Consider the following 20,712-nt stretch of genomic DNA (forward strand, 5'->3'; position numbering starts at 1 on the left):
GGCATCCGAAGATGCACTCACATCCACCTTGCAAAACTTGAAAAGGTGTGGGTTGACGACCAGGTCGCTGTCTTACACACCTGTAAAACAGACGCTTGCTGGCGGAAAGTCCAAGAGGGATCAATTGCCCTGGTCGAATGCGCCGTAACCAGAAAGGGAGGCGCCCGCCCCTTTTAGGGCATAGGCCTGGAGCACAGCCTGTCTGCTCCACCTGAAAAATGGAGGCCGACGACCGCCAGACCTTTTTTAGGACCAGTCACTGACACGAACAGTGAGTCCGATCTCCGGAACGGAGCCGTAGCAGACAAGTACGCCTGTAGGGCTCGCACCACGTCCAAAAAAAGTAACGTGGCCTCCTTCGAGTACTCCGGCTGAGGACATAAGTATAGTAAAACCAATGTCCTCATTAATGTGAAAAGCCAAAACAACCTTCGAAAGGAACGATGGCTGCGGCCGCAGCACCACCTTATCCTTGTGTATGACCAAGTAAAAGAGTCTTGCAAGACAAGGGCGCCAGAACCCAAACTCATCTGACCGAAGGAATGGCTACGAAGACGACCACCTTCTGGGACAGAGTCAACAGAGGAATCTCCCGAATGTCCTCAATCGGAGCCCTTTTGAAGCACCGAGAGAGCCGAATTCAAGTCCCACGGAGGCAGTGGAGGACGCACAGGAGGGGCCACATGCCTGACCCCCTGTACAACTGTACGCACCAGGGAGTGCGTCGCCAACGGCCGCTGAAAAATAAATAGCCAGGGCCGAAATCTGACCCATAACCGTACTTAAGGCGAGAGCCTGATCCACTCCACGCTGCAAGAACAGCAGAATCCGGGACAGCACGTATGTGCGGGGGTGCCATATCATCTCTGCACACGTAGAGATGTAGGCCTTCCACGTACGATGGCAAACCCTACGTGAGGTAGACTTCCGTGCAAGTAGCATGGTAGAGATCTCCGAGTCCGACGGACCTCGGTCCTTCAGCACCTGGCTCCCAACAGCCATGCCGTTAAAGCCAGCAACTGTAAAGCAGGGTGAGAAAAATCGGACCCTCCGACAGAAGATCTACTCTCAGGAGTAGAAGCCAAGGGGCGTCTGTCACAAGACGCACCAGGTCCGCGTACCAGGAACGGCGCGGCCAATCCGGAGCGACCAGGATTGTTGGTAACTCCTCCGCTTCCACTCCGCGCAACAGGCGAGGGAGAAGCTCCAGAGGAGGGAAGGCATAGACTAGGCGATAGTGACCCCACGGTACCACCAACGCGTCTGACGCTTCCGCCGAAGGGTCTCTTGACCTGTCCACAAAACGTGACATCTTCCGATTGAGACGGGACGCCAGAAGGTCCACGCCTGGAGTGCCCCATTTTTGGCACAACTCTGAAACTTTCCCGGGTGCAACGACCATTCTCCCTGGTCCAGTGTTTGGCGACTTAGGTAGTCGGCTTGCCAACTCTGCACCCCCAGAATGCACACGGCCGACAGAGCCAGAACGTACCTTGTGGCTCACCAGAGAGTGTGAAACCTCCGTGGCTGAGCTCCGCGTGTCCCCTTGATGGCAGACATATGCCACGGCCGAGGCGTTGTCTGACTGGATCCTGACTGAACGGTCCTGTAGACCCAGAGACCACTTGGAGAGCCACAGCCCGATAGCCCGGAGTCCAAGGACATTGATTGGCAGACGTGACTCCACCGCCCCTGGGCTGACTGGACACTCCAGAACACCCCCAGCCGGAGAGGCTGGCATCCGTCGTGACCACTGTCCGATAGCATGGCAGGAATAATTTCCTGATCCGAAGTACCGGAGATGTCAGTCACCACACTAGGGAGGACCTGACCAGGCGACTCACCCAAATCTGGTAATCCAGAGACAAAGGGAGCTTGTCCCAACGTGACAGAATCTCTTTCTGTAACACTCGGTGTGAAATTGGGCATACGAAAACGCCTCGAAAGAGGCTACCATGGGACCCAGAATTCTCTTGCGAAGCGAGGACCACATCTGGGTCGCTAACCGCTGCACCGCAGATTGCAGTGTCTGGAGTTCTTCCGTTGGGAGAAAAACTCGCTTCTGAGGAATCGAGGACCAACCCCAGGTATTCCAGTCGCTGAGACGGTACCAACATTGACTTCTGGACATTCAGTAGCCACCTGAATCTTTTGGAGGTGCTGGCAGGTGATGGACCCTCCTCTCCTATGTCTGAGCTTAAAGAAGCTCACAGGAGAAAGTCGTCCAGGTATCCCACAAAAGCGATTCCGCGCTGCCTTAGCAGGGCCAGAATCGGAGCGATCACCATTGTGAAAACTTGTGGTGCCGAAGCCAGGCCAAAGGGGAGGGCCACAAACTGAAAATGGTGCTCTTAGACCGCAAAACGCAGAAACCTCTGGTGTTTTGCGCGTATGGGAATATGCAGGTACGCGTCCCGAGTACCCAAAGACGCCCCAAAGTCCCCCTGATGGAGAGCCGCCACTACAGAGCGAACAATTCCACCCTGAACCTTTGCACTTTGACAAAGGAGTTAAGGGCCTTAAGGTCCAGGATTGGACAGACCCCTTCCTTTTTTCGGGACTACAAACAGATTGGAGTAAAAAACCCTGAAACCCTTCCCTTGAAGGAACCAGTATAATCACTCCCCTGACCAGAAGATCCTGACCAGCCCCTGACAGGGCCACCCGGCTTACCGGAGGAAGCTGGAAGGAAAAATCTGTTTGGTGGACAAGAGAGAAACTATCTTGTACCCCAAGGAAATTACCTCGCAAACCCAGCGGTTGGAAAGAGGGATCTCCACCGAGTCGGCCCCCCACCCGAGTGTCTGGCGGGGGCAGACCTACATGCAGAAGCAGGCTTGTTCGCAGGCTTGTTGGGCTTGCGGTACCAGGTGCGCTTTTGATCTACAGCAGGCGCCTTAGCACCCTGGAAAAGGTTTTCCTGCTGCACCTGGGGGGCGAAAAAAACACTTGGGGGAGGTAAAGGAGGGACCCTGCTTATGACGAGGCTCCTTACCCTTCCCAGATTATGGGAGCAGAGTGCTCTTACCCCCTGTAGCATCTATAATGATGTCATCCAGGGACGCCCCAAAAAGCCGTGCACCCTTCAAGGGTAAGTCCCCTAAGGACCTTTTAGAGGTTTGGTCCCCAGACCAACACTTTAGCCACCCAAGGTGGCATAGTACCACCGCGTAGGCGGAGGCCCTGGAGAGCAAGAGGAGCGTATCCAGGGCCAATTCACAGACAAACTGCAGGCCCTGCACTAACTGGTCAGCCAGGTCCACAGAGAGCTCAGGAGCATTATGCGCCTCCAGCTCCTGCAGCAGGGACTTTGCCTGCTCGGTAATTGTCTGACACTAGAGCTCCGGCCAAAACCGGTCTCACTGCCGACTCCACTACTGTAAACATGGAGCAGGCCACAGCCTCAGCTCTCCGGGGTCCATAAAGGCAGGAGCCCCTTCCACAGGTAACGTGGTAGACTTGTTCAGTTTTTTTTAAAAGTCTCTCAACGGACCGCAAAGTATTTTGGTACATCAAAAACTTTCTGCGGCCAATCCCATTCCTTGTATAATATTTTGTCCAGGTAAGGAACACAAGGAAACACTTTTGCGGTGCGGGGCGGCGTGCACAACCCAAAAGGGTCCGGCATCTCTGATGTCTCCGCCGTCCTCAAGTTTTTGATGCAGTGATCAGAGCTCCAACAAAACGCCTTATCAAGCTCTGACCCTGCAGCAGAGTCACTCTCACTGACCGTGTGGGCTAAGCCTGCAACATCTGACATGACAGAACCAGAGCCAGCAGCAGGGTCTGGTTCCGTGTCAGAGCCTTCCCCAGAAGCAGGCGCAAGGAGGGGGTTTATACCCCCCTTCTGGCCGCTTGTCTCTTCAATCCTGGCGATAAACGCCTAAGGGACTGCCGTATGGGCTTTACAGAGACCGCAGGGGCACTAAGGGTTAACTCAGGTATGGTTGGGGTAGAAGCCTCTGTTCAGACTCCATGTTGACCCACCGCTATGCCGCCCTAGTACTGCAAGGCAGAGACCCACAGGTCACCCTCCCGGCCGTAAAACAGAGAGCAGGGGACCCCCAGGTAACTCACCACCCGGCCAGGCTGTAGTGCTGCTGAAGCGCTGAGAGTGCTGTCCGCTCTGCGCCGTCCCTCAGGAAGCAATTCGCGGGCTGCAAAATGGCGGCCATACGTGTTTAAAGCAACAGTGACACAGCAGAAAACACAGCCCAGCACACACAGCAACTCCAGTACAACAAATTAATAAGAAGGGAGAAGCTGCCTCTCCAGGTGAGCACACCTGAGCAATCAATGTCCACTCAGAAACAGGTGGGTGCCTGCAATGCATGAGGAAAAAACTTGAAGGCAGGTATAGACAGCCGCACACCAATGAATCTTAAAAAAGTAAGCCTTTAATGGTGGAAAAGGAAAGGCACTACAAAAAATTAATAGCACCACACAGCAGCACAGCCCCCGTAGTGACAGAGCCCCAGGCGGACCCCCCCCCCCCCCAGTTGTCTGTGTCCTGTATTGTACAATTAAGATAAACATGCAGTTGAGTTGTATTTATGCCAAACCCCAACTGTTCCCCTCAAGCTGCAAAGACAGTTGAAGGGGGTGTGGCACATGCTGCAGTCACAATGTTTTGCATAGCAGCAGGCAAAAAATATCTCCCCAAGCAGCTCACCTGAATGGGGCTGTGCTGCAACCGGTCTGCAACAAAGCAGGTGTCTAGTTAGGGGTTAAAACAGGTGGTGAGAAGGCAACATAATGCAATCACTCTGCCCGTCAAATGGCTTCTGAAGAGCAATTCACCATAGGGCCAACATTAGTGTAAACTAGCCCTATACAGTATGCACGTTTCCCTAAAAAAAAATATTCTTGTAAATTTTGACTCTCCATCTTGCTTCAGGAGTGGCAGGTTCTGAATTTTGACAGAAGATATCAACTGTCTGACCTCACACACTGTTCCCCGGATTCTGAATGTGCAGTGGGAGAGGTGAAGCAGTTTTCAACAGACTTTGGGTGACCTCCGAAATCTTGATTCAAGTATAAAATTGCAATTTTAAACAGTTGATAAAAACTGCTCAACAGTGATGTACAGTGTCTTGAAAAAGTATTCATACCCCTTAAAATTTGCCACATTTTGTCATGTTACATTTTATTGGGATTTTATGTGATAGCCCAACACAAACTGGCACATACTTGTGAAGTGGGATAAAAATAATAAATGGTTTTTAATTATTTTTACACATAAATATCTTAAACATGTGGCATGCACATGTATTAAGCCCCCTTTACTCTGATCCCCATAACTAAAATCTAGTGGAACCAACCACCTTCAGAAGTCACCTAATTAGTTAATATAGTCCACCTGTGTGTAGTTTAAATTGGCGTTCCACCGAAAAGTGAAAGTTCTGCTTTAAGGACTCCTGACCCCCTGACATGCCCCATTTGGCATGTAATTATTTTGGGGGAGATCGGGTACCTAGTTATGACAGGTACCCAGCTCCCACTTTCACCCAAGCCACCTCGGCGACTAAAGCGGAACTTCTCCTTTCCCCCTCCCTCCCTGCAATCTTCTGGGACACGTCACAGGTCCCAGAAGATTCCTCGGCCATTCAGGATGTGCAATCTGCCACAACTGGGTGCCCACATTAATGATGCCGGTGCTGGGGAGAGATCTGAGGCTTCAGGCGGCTGCATCACTGGATAGTGGGACAGGTGAGTGTGTGTTTATTAAAAGTCAACAGATACGCTTTTTGTAGCTGCTGAATTTTAATAAACACAGAAATGGCTGCAACTCTGTATTAATCTAATAAGTATAAATACAGCTGTTACAGAACAATGAAGGCCAAGGAAAACACCAGACAGGTCAGTGATAAAGTTGTGGAGAAGTTTAAAGCAGGGTTAGGTTATAAGAAAAATATCCCAAGCTTTGAACATCTCACGGAGCACTGTTCAATCCATCATCCAAAAATGGAAAGAGTATGGCACAACTGCAAACCTAGCAAGACATGGCCGTCCACCTAAACTGACAGGCCCGGTAAGGAGAGCATTCAGAGAAGGAGCCAAGAGGCCCATGGTAACTCTGGAGGAGCTGCAGAGATCCACAGCTCAGGTGGGAGAATCTGTCCACAGGACAACTATTAGTCGTGCACTCCACAAATGTGGTCTTCATGGCAGAGTAGCAAGAATAAAGCTATTGTTGAAAGAAAGCCATAAGAAGTCCCGTTTGCAGTTTGCAAGAAGCCATGTGGGGGACAAAGCAAACGTGGAAAAAAAGAGCCCTGGTCAGATGAGACCAAAATTTAACTTTTTGGCCCAAAAGCAAAATGCCATGTGTGATGGAAAACTAACACTGCACATCACCCTGAACACACCATTCCCACCGTAAAAAAAAGTGGTGGTAGCTTTTCTTCAGCAGAGACAGGGAAGCTGATCAGAGTTGATAGGAAAATGGATGGAGCCAAATACATGGCAATCTTAGAAGAAAACCTGTCTGCAAAAGACTGGGGCGGAGGTTCACCTTCTAGCACGACAACGACCCTAACCATACAGCCCGGGTTACAATGGAATGGCTTAGATCAAAAGCACATTCATTTCCACCTTTAATGTGACCCATTACTGTGACCTATAAACTGTACAAACTGAAAGTGGAAGGAAGTAAAAATAACATAATAAAATATGGTTGCATAAGTGTGCATACCCTTAAAGCGGGGGTTCACCCAAAAATAAACTTTCTGACATTAGCTACATCCCTCCAGCATACTGCCAACATCTGCAGTATGCGTTTTTTTTTTTTGTACTTATCGTTATACGAGCCCTTGTTATCCGGCTCCGAGCGGGGGATTACTTCCGGGTATAGGCGTTCCTAAGCAAAGAAGAGTTGATTGACGGGCTGCTAAAGCGCGTCACGCCTAACGAAAATACCCGAAGTCACACTTGGGTGTTTACCGCGCCTGCGCAGTCAGCTCTACACGGCAGGCGCCGTAAACGCCCGACTGTCACTTCGGGTATTTTCGGAAGGCGTGGCGCGCCTTAGCAGCCGTCAATAAACTCCTCTTCGCTTAGAAACGCCTATTCCCCGCAGGATTCCTCGCTCTGAGCCGGATAACAAGGGCTCATATAACGAGAAGTACAAAAAAAAAAAATGTATTTATTTGGATGTACGCTCTGGGTCGTTGTCATGCTGAAAGATGAAGTTTCTCTTCATGTTCAGCATTCTAGCAGAAGCCTGAAGGTTTTGTACCAATATTGACTGGTATTTGAAACTGTTCATAATTCCCTCTACATCTACTAAGGCCCCTGTTACAGCTGAAGTAAAATAGCCCCAAAGCATGATGCTGCCACCACCATGCTTCACTGTGGGTATGGTGTTCTTTTGGTGATGTGCCGTGTTTTTGCACCAAACATATCTATTGGAATTGGCCAAAAAGTTCAACAATGGTTTTATCAGACCACATGCTTTTGGTAGACTTCAGATGTGTTTTTGCAAACTTTAGCCAGGCTTGAGTGTTTTTCTTAAGAAAAGGCTTCCGTCTTGCCATTCTACCCCATAGCCCAGACATATGAAGAATACGGGAGATTGTTGTCAGATGTACCACACAGCAGTACTTGCCAGATAGTCCTGCAGCTCCTCTACTGTTGCTATAGGTCTATTGGCAGCTTCCCTGACGAGTTTTCTTTTCATCAATTTTGGAGAGATGTCCAGTTCTTGGTAATGTCACTGTTGTGCCATATTTTCTCCACTGTGTTCCATGGTATATCTAATGCCTTGGAAATTCTTTAGTACCCTTCTCCTGACTGATACCTTTTAACAATAAGATCCTTCTGATGCTTTGAAAGCTCTCTGGGACCCTTGCTTTTGCTATAGGATGTGACTAAGAATATTTCAGGAAAGACCCACTAGAACAGCTGAACTTTATTTGGGGTTACTCAGAGGCACTTTAAATGATGGCAGGTGTGTACTGACTCCTATTTAACAGGAGTTTGAATGTGATTGCTTATTTCTGAATACAGCTACTTATGCAACCACACTTTATTTTTACCCCCCCAAATTCAGTTTGTTCTTTAATCGAGTTGTACAGTTTATAGGTCACATCAAATGTAAAAAAAGTTATGAAATTATCCATCTTTGTCTCATATTTTTAACATCACAGCAACCTGACATTTTAACAGGGGTGTGGAGACGTTTTTTATCCACTGTATTGGTATGTTGAAAACCATTTATCATTTTCCTTCCACTTCACAATTATGTGCCACTTAGTGTTGGTCTATGACATAAAATCCCACTAAAATACATTTACATTTTTGGCTGTAACATGACAAAATGTGGAACATTTCAGTTATGTATATTCACCTAGCAAAGGCTGAAAGACTTTCGAATACATTGCTGTGCTAGCAGCAGCATGGCCAGCCCCATCTTTTCTGCCTGACGACATTCCTTACATAAGGCCAGAAGAGGGCTGGTCTTCAGCAAGCATGGTCTCATCACCACTCCTATCAGAAAAGAGGTAAACAAGACCATAGTGGTCTTTGATCAATATATTCAGGCCACACATTTCGGCAGCCTCATAACAAAGCACAACATGCAAGAAAAAAAAAAACATTCTGGGCAGCTATAAATGACATAAATAAACAGAATACCAATGCTGAATAGAAATATTTCTAAAGCAGTACTATAGAAACATATTTAGCATCGACACACCACTTTTTTTGGGGGGTTTTGGAAAGAGGGGAGAAGGATTAGAACACCTGTCAGTTTTTATTGCCGTCCATGTCCCCATTCGGGAGATTCACCCTCTCTATTTTTCCTATATACCACTAGTATTTAAAGTGAAAGTAAAAGAAAATCCCAAATTGTTGTTACAGGGTTTATAAACCCTCCCTCTGCTCTACCCAAAATGAAAAAAAGGTGTTGCCTGCAGTTCTACTTTAAATTACATTTATTGCAACTTAGATTAATTTTTATTTAGCATGCTGGACTCTATTATTGATGCTGCAAAAAGGTGGTGACGTGGCGGTTATTTACGAAAGGCAAATCCACATTGCACTACAAGTGCACTTGAAAGTGCAGTCGCTGTAGATCTGAGGGGGACATGCAAGGAACATAAAAAACAGCATTTTTGCTTGCACATGATTGGATGATAAAATCAGCAGAGCTTTCCCTAATTTCAGAGTTTCTCCTAATGTCAGTGTTTCCCCTCAGATCTGCAGCGATCTACAGCGACTGCACTTCCAAAGTGCACTTGAAGTGCAAAATGGCTTTGCCTTTCGTAAATAACCCCCATGGTTTCGATCATGTACACAGTTGCTTTTACATATGACAGATATATCAGACCATAGTGTCACAAAAGGGTTGTATTTTTACCGTATTTTATTCTCTCAACATTTGTTGCTAACTGCAATATTCAAAGAAATACAATTCATGGTTATTAAAAACAAAATAAACAAAAAAACAAAAACAAAAAGCTACTCACCTGTCCATTTAATATCCTTGTAAAAAGTGTGTTTTTGTCCTGTAGTTTAGATCCCAAATCTAAGAAAGTCAGTTTATTTGTGCTGACTCCAAATTTGTCATTTGTAAATAACACTCCAGATATCCTATTATAGCACTCAACTGGAATAATTCCTCTTTTTTTAGGGACAGCGCACCAATCAAAACTGTTAAGAAACCATAAAGATATTATGTTACACATGGATTGTCTGCCTTTAAAAAATATTGTCCCTACCTCATTCTGTAGCTAGGGGATGCTTTATGAGGTTAGTTCTACCCTTCTTCAAGCTTTAGCTTCCATTCGCTATGATATTTTGATCTTCATTAGTTATGAAGTTTTGGACTAAAGCTTTCTACAATCTGCAACATGTAATTTGGATCAAGTCACTGTCTGCCAAGCTAGTAAGACTGTAAGTAGGGTTGTCCCGATACCACTTTTTTAAGACCGAGTACAAGTACCGATACTTTTTTTCAAGTACTCGCCGATACCGATTACCGATACTTTTTTAATGTCATGTGACAGTGGCGCATCAGTATTTTTTTTTTTTACAAGGTTTTCTTTTTTTAGGGGGGGTGGAGTGGATGGTGTCAGTGTGTTTTTTATTTAATTGTTTTTATTATTTTTTTACAATTCATTTTTATCATTTATTGCATTTTTTTTTCTTTGTTTTTAGCCCTGTTGGGGGGCTTTGGTGAGATAGAGTTCATAACAGACCCCTGACATCTCACCTTTGAGACAGAAAGGGACCAAGGACACAGATTCCCCAGTCCCTTTCTCAGCTGCCCTAAAAATGAATGGACAGCCGTAAACCTGGCTCCTTCTTTTCTGAATGAACAGAGTCAGTGATTCTTAAACTGAAGCATTGTAAATACCAGTTACGATGTTTCAGTTATATGAATGGACAGAGTCAGTGATGAAGGGGGACACGGAGAGAAGCGTGGATGGCGAGATCAGTACAATGGGGGGGACGCGGAGCGTGGATAGGGGGAGGAGCACAATGGAGGGGGACACGGAGCACGGAGGGGGGACACGGAACGGAGGAGTTGCAACCTTAAACAGCCACCTGCAAAACTTTGCGGCCGAAGCAAGCATCCGAAGATGCACTCACGCCAACCTTGTAAAAGTTTGTGAAGGTGTGAACGGATGACCAGGTCGCCGCCTTGCACACTTAAGAAACAGACGCTTGATGTCAGAAAGCCCAAGAGGCACCAAATGCCCTGGTCGAATGTGCCATACCTGGGAAGTGAGTCGTCCGCCCCCTTAGGGCATAGGCCTGAATCACGACCTGTCTGATCCACCTAGAGATAGTGGCAAACTAAGCTGCCAGGCCCTTCTTAGGACCGACCACCGAAACAAACAGTGAGTCCGACCTCCGGAACGGAGACGTAGCAGACAGGTACACCCGCAGAGCACGTACCACATCCAAAGAATGCAACGCAGCCTCTATAGGATACGCCGGCTGAGGACACAAGGACGGAAGTACAATATCTTCATTGAGGTGAAAGGCCGAAAGGACCTTAGGAAGGAATGAAGGCCACGAACCCAGCACCACCTTATCCTTGTGAAAGATCAAATAGGGAGCCTTGCGCGACAACGCTGCCAATTCAGAAACCCGTCTGACTGAAGTAATAGCCACCAAAAAGGCCACCTTTTGGGAGAGACCAGATTTAAGTCCCACGGAGACAGCAGTGGACGCACCGGAGGAGCCACATGTCAAACTCCCTGCACAAACGTACTCACCAGAGAGTGAGCCACCAAGGGTGGTTGAAAGTAAAGTAGACAGCCAAGGCCGAAATCTGCCCCTTAAATTGTACTCAAGGCGAGTTTCTGGTCTACTCCACGCTGTAAAAACAGCAGGACCATGGAAATCAAAAATGCACACGGATGCCACCTCATCTCCTCACACATAGAGATGTAAGCCTTCCATGTACGATGGTAAATCTTCTGAAGGGTAGACTTCCGTGCCCGCCGCATGGTAGAGATAACCGAGTCCGACAGACGTCGGTCCCTTAGCACCTGGCTTTCAATACCCATGCCGTCAAAGCCAGCGACTGTAAAGCAGGATGGAATATGGGACCCTGCGACAGAAGGTCATCTCGCAGCGGCAGCCGTTAAGGAACATCTGTTACCAGACGCACTAGGTCGGTGTACCAGGGACACGGAGGCCAATCTGCGAAGCAGACGGGGAAGAAGCTTCAGAGGAGGAAAGGCATAAAGTAGCCAGTACTGACCCCAACGGCGCCACCAACGTGTCTGTTGCATCCGCCCATGGGTCTTTTGACCTGGCCACGAACCTCAACACCTTCCGATTGAGTCGCAACACCAGGAGATCCACATCTGGTGTGCCCCATTTCAGACACAGAAGCTGAAACACGTTCGGGTGTAGTGACCATTCTCCTTGGTCCAGCGGCTGGCGACTTAGGTAGTGGCGCTTGCCAGTTTTCTACACCCGGAGTGTACACGGCCGAAACAGGCGGCACGCTTCGTTATGCCCAACTCAGGATGGGAGCGACCTCCGCTGCTGCAGCCAAGCTTCTTTTTCCACCTTGATGATTGACATACGTTATCCGACTGGATCCTGACCGGACGTACTTGTAGTCTCTGAGACCACTCTGGGAGGCACAGCCTGATCGCCCGAAGTTCCAGGACATTGATCGGCAGGTGGGATTCTTCCTGAGTCCAGCGACCCTGGGTCGACTGAACTCCCCACACTCCCCCCAAACCTGTAAGGCTGGTGTCCGTTGTGATCACCATCCAGTGAAAAGGAACAAACGACTTCCCGGACCGAAGAGGCAGAAGATCAGCCACCAAACCAGGGAGGTCCTGACCAGGGGACTCACCCGGATTTGACAATCCAGAGATGATGGGCATTTGTCCCAATGCGACAGAATTTCCCTTTAACACTGAAGTGTGGAATTGAGCATATGGTACCGCCTCGAAGGAGGCTACCATGAGTCCCAGGACTCGCATTTAAAAGCGGAGCGACGACTATTTTTGGGATCTCAACCGCTGCACCGCAGCCCGCAGAGTCTGCAGCTTCTCCCCAGGGAGAACTCTTGCCTCTGAGGAATCCAGAACCAACACCAGGTACTCTAGACGTTGAGACGGTACCAACACCGACTTCTGAATGTTCAACACCCAACCAAACTCTCGGAGGGTCTGACAGGTGATAGATACATCTTCCTCTAATTCTGAGCTTAAAGAGGCTCTCGGAAGAAGGTCGTCCAGGTAGCCTATAATAGCGTTTCCACGCTGTCTCAGTAAGGCCAGAATCGGGATGAGCACTTTGGTGAATACCCTTGGCGCCGATGCCAGGCTGAAGGGGAGAAACACAAATTGATAGTGGTATTCACCGACCACCGCAAAGCGCAGAAATCTCTGGTGCCTGGAGCATATGGGGACATGCAAGTACGCATCCTTGCGTGTCCTTGCCAGAAAATCCCCCGGATGGAGAGCAGCAACGACGGAGCGAACGGATTCCATCCTAAGCAGAAAACAATAAGTGCAGCGCTAAAGTTGATATTGAGTGGAAAAATGTTGCCAAAATCACATATCATTGGAAGTGAGAACAACAGAGGACTGTGAGGAATGTGAATGGGAATTCACTCAGCATGGGGGCAATGCTTGTAATGAGTCCATGTGTGTATAACCTAACAGGTGAATGGAAACACCGACCAGGTGCAATGAACAATGAAAAGTTCAATGAACAAATGGAAACAGTTCATAGGTATGCTTCCCAGTGGAAGGATAAAACACTTCAAACGTAATGCTGGTTCAGATAAAGCAAGTAGCAGTCATGGCTTGTCTGTAGCAATCTTCAGAAAATCATATAAAGAGGGTGGATACTCTTACCAGCTAAGGTGGACTTGCATGTTAGTACTAACATCAAGTCGGATACAGCATGATGGTCACAGCGGACCCTGGGCTCTGTGCGGATGGATCTGTGGGATGGTCTCTCCAACTGGAACGATGGAACCGATCTTTTCAGATACCTCTCTCAGGAACAGAAACCCAAATGGACAGGGCCGATGACACATGGATCAACACAGCATGTGTGGAAAGGAAAAAAAAATGCTCCAATGGTGCAGGTCAAAAAAAAACCGTGAAGGCTTTATTTGTAAAAAAATTAAACAATAAAATCACGTGAATAGTTATAAAAGGCAGTATGGGGTACTAAGCATGTTACACGACGCGTTTCGGCTCTAAGCCATCAACAGGGGCATGTATCCTGGATACATGCCCCTGTTGATGGCTTAGAGCCGAAACGCGTCGTGTAACATGCTTAGTACCCCATACTGCCTTTTATAACTATTCACGTGATTTTATTGTTTAATTTTTTTACAAATAAAGCCTTCACGGTTTTTTTTGACCTGCACCATTGGAGCATTTTTTTTTCCTTTCCACACATGCTGTGTTGATCCATGTGTCATCGGCCCTGTCCATTTGGGTTTCTGTTCCTGAGAGAGGTATCTGAAAAGATCGGTTCCATCGTTCCAGTTGGAGAGACCATCCCACAGATCCATCCGCACAGAGCCCAGGGTCCGCTGTGACCATCATGCTGTATCCGACTTGATGTTAGTACTAACATGCAAGTCCACCTTAGCTGGTAAGAGTATCCACCCTCTTTATATGATTTTCTGAAGATTGCTACAGACAAGCCATGACTGCTACTTGCTTTATCTGAACCAGCATTACGTTTGAAGTGTTTTATCCTTCCACTGGGAAGCATACCTATGAACTGTTTCCATTTGTTCATTGAACTTTTCATTGTTCATTGCACCTGGTCGGTGTTTCCATTCACCTGTTAGGTTATACACACATGGACTCATTACAAGCATTGCCCCCATGCTGAGTGAATTCCCATTCACATTCCTCACAGTCCTCTGTTGTTCTCACTTCCAATGATATGTGATTTTGGCAACATTTTTCCACTCAATATCAACTTTAGCGCTGCACTTATTGTTTTCTGTTTATACTTGACTTTGTTTGTTTGTGTGCTGGCTGCTACATGGTCTTAATTTCTCTAACTAGCGCAATTTTTTTCCCCACAATTTTCTATAGGATTCCATCATAAACCTTTGCACTTTTACAAAGCAATTGAGGGCCTTGAGATCCAGGATTGGACGGACCCCTTCCTTCTTGGGGACCACAAACAGAATGGAGTAAAACACCTGAAACCGTTCCTGTAACGATCACCCCCCGCACCAGCAGATCCTGAACTGCCCCAAACAAGGCCTCCCGATGACTTGGAGGAAGCTGGAGGTTGGAGGTAAAAAATCTGCTCGGCGGGCAAGAGAGGAACTCTATCTTGTACCCCGAGGAAACTACTTTGCAAACCCACCGGTCGGAGAGTAGAGACGTCCACCGAGCCGCGAATTTGCGAAGACGGCCCCCCAGCCGAGTGTCGGGCGGGGGCAGACCTGAGGGCTTGCGGCTTGTGGAACCAGAGGGCGCTTTTGACCTTCAGCAGGTGCCTTAGCGGCCAGGGAGCGCTTACCTGCAGCACCGGGCGGACAGAAAAAAGGCTTGTGAGCGATAAAGGAGGGCCCTTGCCTACGGTGAGGCTCCTTACCCTTACCGGATTGCTGGAGCAGAGTGCTCTTACCACCGGTGGCATCTTTAATAATGTCATCCAGAGAGGCTCCAAAGAGCCTTTCACTCTTAAAGGGTGAGTCCACCAGGGACATCTTAGAAGACTGGACCGTGGACCAACACTTCAGCCAGACCAGGCAGCGCAAGACCACCTAATAGACCAAGGCCCTGGAGAGCAAGGGAATGGTATCCAGGGCTGACTCGCATACAAATTTAAGGCCCTGTAACAACCTGTCTGACACCCCTGGTGCAACATTTTTGCCCATTCAGTAAATGTCTGAGACACCAACGCCACTGCCACGACCAGTCGCACTGCTAACCCCACCACCGTGCGGGGTCCTTGAAGGCAGGAGCCCCTTCCACTGGTATCGTGGTCGCCTTGTTCAGTCTGGACACAGGGGGGGTCCACTGTGGGGGGAGAAGTCAATTTTTACAGGAAATAACCCTCAAAGGGGTAACGAACCGCTAAACATTTCGGGGGTGAAAAAAACTTTTGCGGCCGATCTCATTCCTTGTACAAAAGCTTATCCAGATAAGGTACACAAGGGAAACCCTTGCAGTGCGGGTCGGCTTACGGAACCCAAAAGGGACTGACATCTGTCGCCTCTGCCATATCCTCCATTTTCGTGATGATAAGTGCTCCTCTTACAAGCGCCCTATCATGCGCTGACCCTGACCCAGAGTCCTCCTCACTGTCCGTACGGTCAAGGTCCGTATCTTCTGACGCATCAGAACCAGGGCCCGATTCTGTGTCAGAATTGTCCCCGGAAGATGGCGGGGGAGGGGGCGCCTTTTACCCCCTTTTTGCCCCTGTGCGATGATGTAGAGGCATTTCTTGCTACATTTGAGAGGACAGCAGAGATAGAAGGGTGGCCTCAGGACCAGTGGGCCGGCCTCATTGCTCCTTTTCTCACCGAGATCCTCAAAAATCCAACTTTGACCTGCCACCAGATGATGCTAAAGATTATTAAAAGCTAAAGGCAGAAATTCTGGCTATGGGGGGGACTACGGCTATTCGGGCCCAACGAATACACCAATGGAAATATCATCTAGATCGACCACCCCGGTCTAAAACGCATGACCTGGTGCAACTAGTAAAAAAAATGGCTGAGGTTTCGTCTGGCCCCCAAATCGTGGAGCGGGTTGTGCTGGACCGATACCTGAGGTCCCTGCCAGATGACCTTCAACGGTGAGTCAGCCATGGAGACCCCAAAACACCAAACCTCCTTGTTGAGATGGTGGAACGATATACAGTGGTGGAGGACCTGCTCGGACCTACCAAGCGTATAGGGCCCAGTCTGCCACGGCCTGTTCGACCAACTGCTGTCCTCCCAAAGGATGTTCCAAGGAGCCCTGGAACAAACACCCCGGAAGGCCAAGAGTCACTCCCAGTACCTCCTCAGCGTTCTGTTCCTGTTTGGAGAGGAGGGGATGTACAATGTTGGCGATGTCATTCCTGGGGTCATACCCGGGCACACTGCCCACTGCAAGAGGAGCCCATGGAATGCAGGGTTTTTCGGAGGGGGTCTTTTTATGCCCATAAAGTATGCACCACACATCTCGCCCTGGGTGAGGAAAAATTTGAGTGTGAAGTCCAAGTGAACCACCTTCCCTGCCCGGGCTTTGTTGGACTCTGGAAGCATGGTAACCCTGGTTCATCCTAGAGTAATTGGGAAGATCGTTCCGGTAAGCAAAACTTTACGAGTGGTATGCATTCACGGGGACACTAGAGAGTACCCTCTCATCTCGGTATCCATCTCCTCGGGATGTGGCACTGGTACTCAAGAGATGGGGGTGGTAAAGAACTTGGTACATAATGTAATAATAGGACGAGACTGTCCGTTGTTTACAAAACTGTGGGAACAAGGAGAACGGTTCAGAGACTGGGGAGAAACTAGCCCCCCTGTTCCTGCTGCTGAGAGAAATAACCCTGAACTGCCAAATGTTGTTAATGTGGATCCAAATGATTAAAATGCTAATGACTTGGATAATAGTGATGAAAGTAGTGTTGATACTGTTGAGAACGTCAAGATATGTGGTCCACAGACCTACCAAAACACTGAGGGGGGGGGGACCTTCCCCTCTTCAGGTAATGCTGGGGGAAGAGAATGAGGAAGTGGCTTCTACCCCTGCCAGATTTGGGTGTTCCCCAGGGAGCATTTGGTACTGCTCAGATGCAGGACCCCACTTTGGCCCGTGCACAGGAACAGGTTGTAGTAGTAAATGGGGTTCCCCAAGAGCCTGGTGCAAATGAGCGGTGGCCACACTTTGCAATATATAATGAATTACTGTATCGGGTTACCAAGGAGAGAGAAAATGTGGTAGAACAATTGTTGGTACCCCAACAATATAGATGAAAGGTTCTGGACCTGGCCCATGACGATATGTTAGGGGGACACCTGGGAGTTGAGAAGACGGAGGCACGGATCACCGCCTGGTTTTACTGGCCATGTCTGAAAGCAGCGGTAAAGAAATACTGTACCTCTTGTCCCACCTGTCAGTTGACCGCTCCGGTGACTGGCTTCCACAGCCCTTTGGTCCCTCTGCCCATAATTGAGGTCCTGTTCGAGAGGATAGCCATGGATATAGTGGGTCCCTTGGTAAAGTCAGCTCAAGGTCACTCCTACAAATTGGCGATTCTTAAATATGCCACCCGATATCCTGAGGCGCTACCCCTGTGGAATACCTCCTCTAAGGCCATTGCACGGGAATTATTCCAGTTGTTTACACGGACTGGTTTCCCCAAGTAAATACTCACAGACCAGGGTACCCCGTTTATGTCGAGGGTTATGGCCGATGTGTGCAAGCTGTTCCTGGATTAAACAGCTGCGCACATCGGTCTACCATCCCCAAACGGACGGGTTGGTGGAATGCTTTAATAAGACCCTTAAGTCTATGCTCAAGAAAGTGGTACAAAGGGATGGGAAAGATTGGGACTACCTGTTACCAGCTCTCCTGTTTGCTATCCGGGAAGTGCCCCAGGCCTCCATGGGGTTTTCGCCTTTTGAGTTGGTATATGGGCGGAGACCTCGCGGACTACTTGACTTTATTAAAGAGGAATGGGAAAGTGAACCTGTTCAGCATAAGAGTGTTCTGAAATATGTCTCCCAAATGCAGGAAAGGATCCAGACCGTGATGCCACTAGTCAAACAGCATTTGCAAAAGGCCCAGGAGGCTCAACGACGGGTCTATAACAGGGCTGCTAAAATAAGGCACTTCCAAGTGGGGTATCGAGTAGCGGTGCTAAATCCCACTGTGGAAAGTAAATTCTTGGCCAGATGGCAAGGTCCCTTTGAAGTTGTAGAAAAAGTGGTAGAGGTAAATTATAACATCCACCAGCCAGGCAAGAGGAAACCGTATCAGATATATCATGTCAACTTGTTAAAGCCCTGGACAGACAGGCAACAGGTGACCTCCCTGGCTAGTGCAAGGCTTGAGCCTCAGGTTGGGGTGGATTGTGTCCAAGTAGCAAGTACTGTGTCTAAAATCCAAAGTCAGCCGGCAAAGGAGTTCTTGCAGAGAAATAAAGAAAAGTTTTCAGACTTGCCAGAGCCAACTAGTGTCATAGAGCATGATATTATCACGGAACCTGGAGTCAAAGTTTTTGTCTGGCCCTACCGCATCCCAGAGGCTCAAAGAAAGGCAGTTTCAGAGGAAGTGAAGAAGATGCTAGACCTGGAGATCATTGAAGAAATCGCAGAGTGAGTGGTCGAGCCCAATTTTGTTGGTAACAAAGCCCAACGAGACTCTGCGATTCTGCAATGATTTCCGGAAACTTAATGAGGTTTCACGGTTTGATGCCTACCCCATGCCCCGGGTATATAGTTAGTCAGGTTAAAAAAAAGACACAAGTCCATCCAGTTCAACCACAAAAAAATAAACAACTTATTGAGAGAACTTATTGAGAGACTAGGTCCAGCCAGGTATATCACAACATTAGAGCTTACCAAGGGGTATGGGCAAATCCCGTTGACTAAGGCTGCTAGAGAGAAAACTGCTTTTTCTACCCCAGAGGGGAGTTTTCAGTACAAACAAATGTCTTTTGGTCTGCAAACTGCTCCAGCCACATTCCAGCGAGCAATGGATAGGATTTTACAACCTCACGAGAGTATGCCTCAGTGTACTTGGACGACATAGTTGTTTTTAGCAGAGACTGGGAATCACACTTGCCAAAAGTCCAGGCAGTACTGGACTCTCTTTGGAAGGAGGGGTTTACAATAAACCCTGAACAATTTGCTTTGGGAATGGAGGAGGTGAAATACCTGGGCTATATCGTGGGTAGAGGGGTGGTGAACCCTCAGCAAAGTAAAGGCTATTAAGAATTGGCCCCGCCCCCTCACAAAAAAGCAGGTATGTATATTCCTGGGCATGGTGGGATACTACAGGAGATTCGTACACAACTTTGCCACATTGGCGGCTTCATTGACCGATCTGACTAAGGGTCGGAAATCTGTCATGGTGGAGTGGAATGCAGACGCCGAAAGGGCTTTTTTGGAGCTCAAGTCAGCACTGTGCCAACACCCTGTCCTGATAGCACCCAATTTTTCAAAAGAGCTTGTTGTCCAAACTGATGCTTCCGATGTAGGATTGGGAGCTGTGTTGTCACAGGTTGTTCATGGTGAGGAGCACCCAGTAGTCTTCCTCAGTAGGAAGTTGACACCAGCGGATAAAAACTACGCTATAATTGAAAGAGAGTGTCTGGCTCTGGAGTCCCTCAGATATTACCTCTTGGGAAGGAAGTTTAGGCTGATTTCTGATCATGCCCCTTTAACAAGGATGGACTAATGCCAGGATTACCCGTTGGCTGTAATAAACCCATTACATATCCAAGGAATTTTAACATAAAAGTAGAAAATACCCTTTTCTGAGGTTGAGTGAAGTGCAGGCCTTTAGCAGAGCAAATATTTGCCTGGTCTTTTGCCATAGCTCCATTTTACCTGGTTAAAACAACAGCTGCAGGAGAGGGTATTACACTGTGGAGGAATCATGTAGTAGGGTGTGGAATGTAGGGTATGCATGTCTGGAAGAAGAATGCAGCCACTCAGATGAAGACTGTCCTCCAGTGTAAAGACAATGCCCTAGCAAAGTCCTCCTGGAAAAGGCGGCAGTGCATGAGGAACGTATAAAATATCTAGGTGGAAGTGGCAGTAACATGTGCAATCAATGGAGTGATGTAACACCTCGTCATCCACCTGAGAATAAGCTCCGAGTGGTTGAATTTTAGCACCAAATGATAAACGTTTACACTGTAACTTATATACATTCCAAAACGTACTGTAGCTCAATTTCAGAGAAGAGTTGAAAATGGAGATCAGGGGATGTGGGGAACTCACATATTTTTTTTTACCAATTTTTTCTCTACTGCAAGAAAAACAATGTACTGAAAAAATTGTACTCTAAAACAACATTTTGCAAAGTCTTTTCAACAACTTGCTACTCCCTCAGTCTTTAGGATTTTATTAGCTGGGGTCTATTTTTCCAGTGATACATTAAAATTAATGTCTCAATGTTTTCAGAAATGTCAATTTATGTTTCTTCCTGTAGTGGTTGTTTAAAAACCTGTAATCTGACCTTGGGGCACACATAAGTACAACATTTTGTATACTGAAGCACACACAGCTTAAAAACCAAGGAT

General features: G+C 47.9%; 1 protein-coding gene across 1 annotated transcript in view; it reads right to left on the reverse strand.

Moving 5' to 3' along the window:
* SMCHD1 (structural maintenance of chromosomes flexible hinge domain containing 1) overlaps window positions 1-20,712 on the reverse strand; it is a 504,574-nt gene that overhangs the window by 382,938 nt on the left and 100,924 nt on the right. The window contains exon 12 of the mRNA XM_040354031.1: window positions 9,468-9,651. Coding sequence (XP_040209965.1) covers window positions 9,468-9,651 — 184 coding nt within the window. The remainder of the gene's footprint in view (window positions 1-9,467; window positions 9,652-20,712) is intronic.

This window comes from Rana temporaria, chromosome 5 (genome assembly GCF_905171775.1).
Source record: "Rana temporaria chromosome 5, aRanTem1.1, whole genome shotgun sequence".
Lineage (NCBI taxonomy): Eukaryota > Metazoa > Chordata > Amphibia > Anura > Ranidae > Rana > Rana temporaria.